Source organism: Vicia villosa, linkage group LG3, assembly GCF_029867415.1.
Source record: "Vicia villosa cultivar HV-30 ecotype Madison, WI linkage group LG3, Vvil1.0, whole genome shotgun sequence".
NCBI lineage: Eukaryota > Viridiplantae > Streptophyta > Magnoliopsida > Fabales > Fabaceae > Vicia > Vicia villosa.
This window is the reverse complement of record NC_081182.1, coordinates 51186530-51193565: the sequence shown is the minus strand read 5'-3', so window position 1 is coordinate 51193565 and position 7036 is coordinate 51186530. Positions and strand designations below refer to the sequence as shown.

Genomic DNA, 7036 nt, shown 5'->3' with positions numbered 1-7036 from the left:
GAGATTCCACGGGACTAAAGCATGATTATATAAAGCATTAACAACAAGCGAACAATCTGATTCCAACCAAAATAATTTGATCTGCAGCTCCATAGCTTTTTCCATGGCAATCGTAGCTTCCAGAAGCTCTGCATTAGCTGGAGGCTCACTATCCAGGAAACAACAAAAATTGAGAATGTGATTAGCATGACAATCCCTAAAAATGCCTCCACAGGCCGAAATTCGAGGAGATCCTCGAGCTACACCATCCACATTACATTAGTCCAATCTTGCAAAGGAGGAGTCCATATAACATCCACATACCTAGCTGTTTTAGAAGGGTTCAAGGTGACATCAAATCTTTTTAGCATGGTAAAATTAGGAATGGTGGAGTTTGATTTTCTGCAAGAAGAGTTTCCAGCCATCTTAACCTGGGCTGCAATAGAAGCAATACAGGAATTCCAAGGAATATTCAGGTGTTCCTGTCTGATCTTATTTCGAGCCTTCCAAACTTGATGAAAGATTCCCACAATGCTCACTTTGATGACAACCAAGGCTTGTGCAGACCAAGAAATATTAATCAACTTCAAGAAATTATTAAAACAAAGAATTTTGAAATTAATGTCACATTTAGATTCCAGCCAGTGCCAAAGCTTGGTGACAAAAGAGCAGCCAAAGAAGAGATGATCCATTGTTTCAGATTGAGAATTGCATAGAGAACACATAGATGGTAAATTGAATCCTCTAATGGAATAGTTGTCATCTGTAGGTATTTTGTGATGGATGTATCTCCAAACTACCATAGAGTGAGAAGGGGGAGAATCCTTATCCCCAAGAAAGATGGACCATAATTTTGAAAGAGAAGGTTTGATAATAGTATTGTAGGCTGTTTGGAAACTTAGGTCACCATGTGTAGAGTATTTCCAAACCAAAGAGTCTTCCACATTAAAGTCAGGTATGCTAACAATAGAAATTTTGCTCAGCAGACTGGGAAAGGCCATTTGCAAGTTATCCTTAATAGACCATCCATAAGGAGTCTACCAATCACTAACCATGGTTTTCAAATTATTATGAAATCTGTCAGGAACATTGAAGGTGACAGCAAGAGGTTCTCCTAGCCAATTTTCTAACCAAAAATTTACCTTGTTGCCATTACCAACAATCAAAATGTAGTTCTCACTAACCAAATCATAGGCTTCCCTTATGCCACTCCATATAGAAGACTTTATAGAGTATTTGATGAATTTTCCATTTCTTCTCACCCTTTCACTAAGAAGCTTAGACCAATGTTGACTATTGTTTAGAAATTTCTAGTAAAGATGAGTATTAGTTGCCGAATTGAATGCTTTGAGAGATAAAATTCCAAGACCTCCTTCATCCAATCTTTTACAGCAATCTTTCCAAGCTACAGTTATGAGCTTTTTGTTGTCTATGCATCCACTCCAGATGAAGTTTCTCATCTAAACCTCCACCTTTTTTGATTATACTGGCTGGCCAGTTGTATATAGACATGTTGTGGATCATCATACTGAAAGTAACAGTTTTAACCAGTTGCATTCTACCAGCTATTGACAAAAGCTTAGCTTTCCAAGAGGCCAGCTTCACCCTGATGTTATCTGCAACATGAAAAAAATGACAAGCCTTAGGTTTACCAACAAACAAAGGAACCCCAAGATACATAAAAGGAGGCTTGGCTTTAGTGAATCCTATAATTTCAGCAAGGCTGCAATGTCTATTGAAAGACATTCCCCCAACATAAATCAATGATTTGCTGTAGTTACAGAATTGCCCTGAGCAGCTAGCATAATCCTTAAGAAGATTAGAGATAACTTTAAGAGACTTGATATCACCCCTACAAAAAATCATTATGTCATCATCAAATAGGGTATGCGAATTAACAAAACACTTCCTATTAGCCTTTATTAAGTTCATTTGGTTAGGGGAAACAAGATTAGAAATTGCCCTGCTAAGCACATCCTCAGCAAGACAAAATAGAAGAGGAGACAAAGGGTCTCCTTGTCTAACTCCATTAGAGCATTTAAAATATCCTATAGCTTTACCATTTATACCTACTAACATAGTAGCAGAAGAGAGAATAGTTTAATCCAACCACAAAATTTATCATTAAAACCAAATGCCTTAATTGTATTAATCAGAAATTCCCAGCTAAGGGTATCAAAGGCTTTAGCTATATCAATCTTTAAAGCAACATTGCCACTAAAGCTTTTGTTAGGAAGAATATTGATAGCCTCAAAAGCAAGGCAGATGGCATCCTTAATGTTTCTTCCTGAAACAAAACCTTTTTGTTCCTTAGAGATAAGAGTAGGAAGGATACTGCTGAGCCTGTCAGCTAAGATTTTGAAGATAATTTTATACTTGAAGTTGGCAAGAGCTATAGGTCTATACTGCCATAATGTGTTAGCATCTTTAGTTTTAGGAACAAGGATCAAAGTGTTGGAATGATAGTTTGGCAATATCCAATCCTGCAAAAAGAATTGAGTAACAACTTTAATAACATTAGATTGTATAAAAAAAGGTGATGAAATTCATTAATAACATAGTATTATATTTGTTGTAATTTTTTTTAAATAAATATATTTTTAATTATTATGAATTAACATATCTTAAATTTTTAAAAAACATTGTTAACCGTATTTATGAACATCGTAAATTAATGTTTAAATGATATTTTCATTTTTTACAAGTAAAAATTAATGAAATTTAAAGTGTGTAGAAAACCCATCAAATACAAATAAAATATATAAAATTTACAATAGCTCAATATTATAGTAGATTAGGGCAAGCCAATTAGCATTCCTTCTCGTTTAAATTCATTGTACAAAAATCCATAAAAAATAAAAAATGACATGGCAGTCATAATTGAGGGTTCCCTTAGTTTGTTTCGAGAAAAAATCGAATGAGCAGACATGAAGGTATTTGTTTTGCATAATTTCTATCCAATTATGTGCAATAAAATAGGATGCAAAGCTACGAATCATATCCCAAATGAGATTAGTATCACAATGTGTGTTTTAAAAATTGGACCAAATCGATTGGATTGAGAATTGGAGGGGTCAACGGTTTAGTCTGATTGTTGAATCGGGTTGAATCGATGAGAACCAGTCAAAACCAGAAAAAACCGGTAAACCGACGGCTTTAGAAAATCATCGGTTCAAATGCATGCTTTTTTTTTCAACACAAAACGTCGCCGTTTTTATACTTTTTTAAAAAAGCTAAAATTAAAATATAATTAGACTTTATTCAATATGTATTTGGAACAACTTTTTCCCTGTTTGCAATTAGACCTAATTCAAAATTTATTTTAATTTCTATTTTATATTATTTTATTGTGAGTGATGATTATATTTTGAATTTGAATGTAAAGAATAAATATGTGAAATTATGATATTTTGAAATTTTAAAATTTTGTAGGTGTCATGATATTTTTTAGAGACCGAGTCATTTGATTCGATTGATTTAATAAATATATAGTTTTGCAATAGAGACTGGTTTATTAAATATATAATTTTTCAATTCGACCATTGGTCTATTGACTAAGTACCCTCACCGATCTAAAGATCGGTCTGATTTTTAAAATTCTGATCACAACCGTACACATATTTCCTATATATATTGCATACAGACAATTATACAAAAGGATTTGAAAAAAAAAAGTCAAAACTTTACTAATTTGGAAAAAGACTCCCTACCTTTACTGTTTTTTACTTTGAAACTTTTATATTTTGAAGATAGATTTAAATGTGAGAGAAATATAATCATGAGAGATCCAAAAAAATATATCAAAAATAATAAAACCAAAGATAATAAAATTCGAATCTTTTGAACACTTTTGAAACAAAACCCAAAGGTAATATAATTCGAAACCAAAGGTTAAAAAAACCAAAAAAAAAAAAAGAGCTCTGTTGTCTATCTGCCTATAATTGCAATCCCAAAACTTAACACTCCATCATTATTAGCATTTGAAAATAATAAATTGTTTCAACTTTTTTCTTTTAGTGCACTATCCTTTTGTATTGTTTTTAAAAGAAAAATTAGTATAGAAAATAGTTATCATTAATATAGGAAATAATTATAAAAATATTTTAAAATGTTACTTTTATACTACTTTTCAATAACAAAATTAAATTGTCAATAGAACTGGAGAAAATTGGTGTCTCAATCGTAAGAATCGGTTCAATTGAGACGGCAATAATGAGTTGGCAGCACGTGATGGGAAAATTCTTAACTGACCACTTATAAGACTTATAGTACGTAACAACGTATTTAGACAATATTATTTCTCTATAAATATGATACTAATCAAACAATAACTTCATCAATTGCATTTTCCAGTACTCTCTCAATAATCTTCACACCCTTTCTTTTCCAATCAAAATGGCACACTTAGATGAAATAAGAGACTCCCAAAGAGCTCGTGGTACTGCAACCATTCTAGCTATTGGAACCGCAACTCCACCAAATTGCATTTACCAATCTGATTTCACAGATTATTATTTCCGAGTTACCAACAGCAACCACATGCCTCAACTCAAGGACAAATTGACGCGTATATGTAAGCTCGTATATACATGAATGCATGCTTTCATGCATATATATGTTTTTGTTTTTGTAATCTTTCATGCTAGACACACATGCATGCATATGCATGTCGTTTCAACTTATGTATTTTTCTTGGTTTGAACAGGTGAGAAGTCAATGATAAAGAAACGTTACATGCACTTGACAGAAGAAATGTTGAAAGAAAATCCAAACATATCAAGTTATGAGAAACCATCTCTGGACGCACGCCAGGACATTTTAGTTGAAGAAGTACCAAAGCTAGGAGAAAAAGCAGCATCAAAAGCCTTAAAAGAATGGGGAAGACCAAAATCAGAGATAACTCATCTCATATTTTGTTCAACTTCAGGTGTTGACATGCCTGGTGCTGATTATCAACTCGTCAAACTCTTAAACCTAAATCCATCCACAAAACGATTTATGTTATATCACCAAGGTTGTTTTGCTGGTGGAACTGTTCTTCGTCTTGCCAAAGATCTTGCTGAGAACAACATTGGTGCACGTGTCCTCGTTGTTTGTTCTGAATTAACCGTTGTTACTTTTCGTGGTCCAAATGAAAATCACTTGGATTCCTTAGTTGGACAAGCACTCTTTGGTGATGGTGCTTCATCTGTGATCGTTGGATCAAACCCTGATGAGAGAATTGAAAAACCGTTGTTTTATCTTGTTTCAGCATCCCAAACGATTCTACCAGATTCTGAAGGAGCGATTGAAGGACACTTGCGCGAAGTGGGATTGACATTTCATTTGAAAGAAAATGTTCCAGAATTGATCGGTGAGAATATAGTGAAAAGTCTAGAAGAAGCATTCCATCCACTTGGAATAAGTGATTGGAATTCATTGTTTTGGGTAGCACACCCTGGTGGTCCTGCAATATTGAAGAGGGTTGAAAAAACTGTTGGGTTGAATTCAGATAAACTAAATGCGACAAAACATGTTCTTAGTGAGTATGGAAACATGTCGAGTGCTTGTGTTTTATTTATATTGGATGAGATGAGAAGAAGTTCTACGAAGGAAGGGAAGTTGACTACCGGTGAAGGACTTAAATGGGGTGTTTTGTTTGGATTTGGTCCTGGCTTGACCATGGAAACCATTGTTTTGCATAGCGCAGCTACCAACATATAGACTCACTCACTCACTCTCTCGTTACTATATATGATATGGTGATATGGAGATAATAATGAATAAAAGAATAAAATAAAATCCTATCTTTCTTATAGGACATTTTAGGATCCCGTTCACATGGTGTGATGCCTGTAGGGTTCATTAGATCTATAGAAGCTAACAATCCTCATAGTTGTTGCATTGTGAGTAATGTTGTCTTCTTTTCCTATTTGTATTAATTTTCTACTCTTTAACCGTAAATTCGATTAATTTGTATGTGTGTATTGATGTGTGTGTTGTAATAAAAATGTTTGCTATTTCAATACCTTTTATCTGTCTTCCTTTTCAAAGAATTAATTCAACTTAAGTACTTCAACATATTATATTATAAACCATATCATATTATAATCCAGTATGTTCTTCAAGATATAAAAACAAGTTAATATAGGTCTAGACTTATGAGATCATCTCGGCACCTCATAAATCCACAAGCATAACACAAACGTTAAGAAAAAAAATAAAAGAACAAATATTTATGATTGACTTAACTGTGTCTAACGCCATGATCATATCAACTTGCTGGAGTGGAAAAGCGGCAAGCAACAAAATTTTTGGAAATATTTATCGAGAAATTATTGTCTCCACAGGGACAAGTGCATTAAACTGCCATTTAACAGTTTCCAAAGTTATGAGTTTGGATTGAATTGTTTAAAGCATAAAAGCACAAAAGTAAACATCAACACAAAAAGAATTGCTTAAACCATATCAGATTATACTCAACCTACAATACTCATCAATATCATCAAGCATCTCTCAAACCCTAAGTCATCTCTAACTCAAAGTAGAGAGAACTACTATATCATCTCGGCGTTGATCTCTCAGCCAACCTCAACAACACAGCAGACATCCATATCATTTGTACCGACGATCTCTCAACCGACACAACTAGCACGAAAGCATTAAGCTTCAACACCCATAAAGATTGTTAGCTCTAAATCTATCTATAGAATCCAGAAACTAATAGTTAATCATCCCATACAAGGATTCGAGCAATATATTTCTATAACAACTCAAACCCTGAGCACATAGCAAAAATCTAAGACAACAATAAACACAGATTTGTAAAGCAGATTAAATATAACCCCATGGGCGACAAATATACATGAGTTCAAAGTAAATACATATACAAAACCCAACTAAGAGAGAATACACAAAGAAGAAGAGGAATGAACTAAAAATCTGACGGTTTGTCAGCTCCGAACGATGATCAATCCACCTCGGATCATTCGTATGCAAGCTCCGAAGTTGTTTTCTAAGCTAATCTAAAAAATAAATGTTTGGCGATGGAGTGGGAGTTGTTTACAAATATTGAAGA

At 33.6% G+C, this 7036-nt stretch overlaps 2 protein-coding genes across 2 annotated transcripts; one reads left to right on the top strand and one right to left on the bottom strand.

The window, feature by feature from the left end:
• Positions 1–239: 239 nt before the first annotated feature.
• On the bottom strand, positions 240–2644 carry LOC131658030 (uncharacterized). Its single transcript, XM_058927366.1, has 5 exons — positions 2630–2644; positions 2090–2462; positions 1370–2048; positions 1122–1272; positions 240–1016 (listed from the first exon to the last, which is right to left on the bottom strand). Exons 1-5 carry the CDS (start codon positions 2642–2644, stop codon positions 240–242), a joined length of 1995 nt encoding a protein of 664 aa, XP_058783349.1.
• A 1658-nt stretch (positions 2645–4302) lies between these two features.
• LOC131661382 (chalcone synthase-like) lies at positions 4303–5986 on the top strand. Its single transcript, XM_058930909.1, has 2 exons — positions 4303–4552; positions 4685–5986. The coding sequence occupies exons 1-2, from the start codon at positions 4375–4377 to the stop codon at positions 5680–5682; spliced, it is 1176 nt and encodes a 391-aa protein (XP_058786892.1). The 5' UTR covers positions 4303–4374; the 3' UTR covers positions 5683–5986.
• Positions 5987–7036: the final 1050 nt, after the last annotated feature.

Bases quoted from the DNA above. Each gene is read 5' to 3' on its own strand.
- LOC131658030 (XM_058927366.1), bottom strand. The intron at 2,049-2,089 runs GTTGGATTAAAC...CTATGTTAGTAG, and splicing joins TTTTAATGATAAATTTTGTG to GTATAAATGGTAAAGCTATA. The intron at 1,017-1,121 runs GTAAATTTTTGG...AGTGATTGGTAG, and splicing joins TTGTTGGTAATGGCAACAAG to ACTCCTTATGGATGGTCTAT.
- LOC131661382 (XM_058930909.1), top strand. From the start codon at position 4,375: ATGGCACACTTAGATGAAATAAGAGACTCCCAAAGAGCTCGTGGTACT. The intron at 4,553-4,684 runs GTAAGCTCGTAT...TGGTTTGAACAG, and splicing joins GGACAAATTGACGCGTATAT to GTGAGAAGTCAATGATAAAG.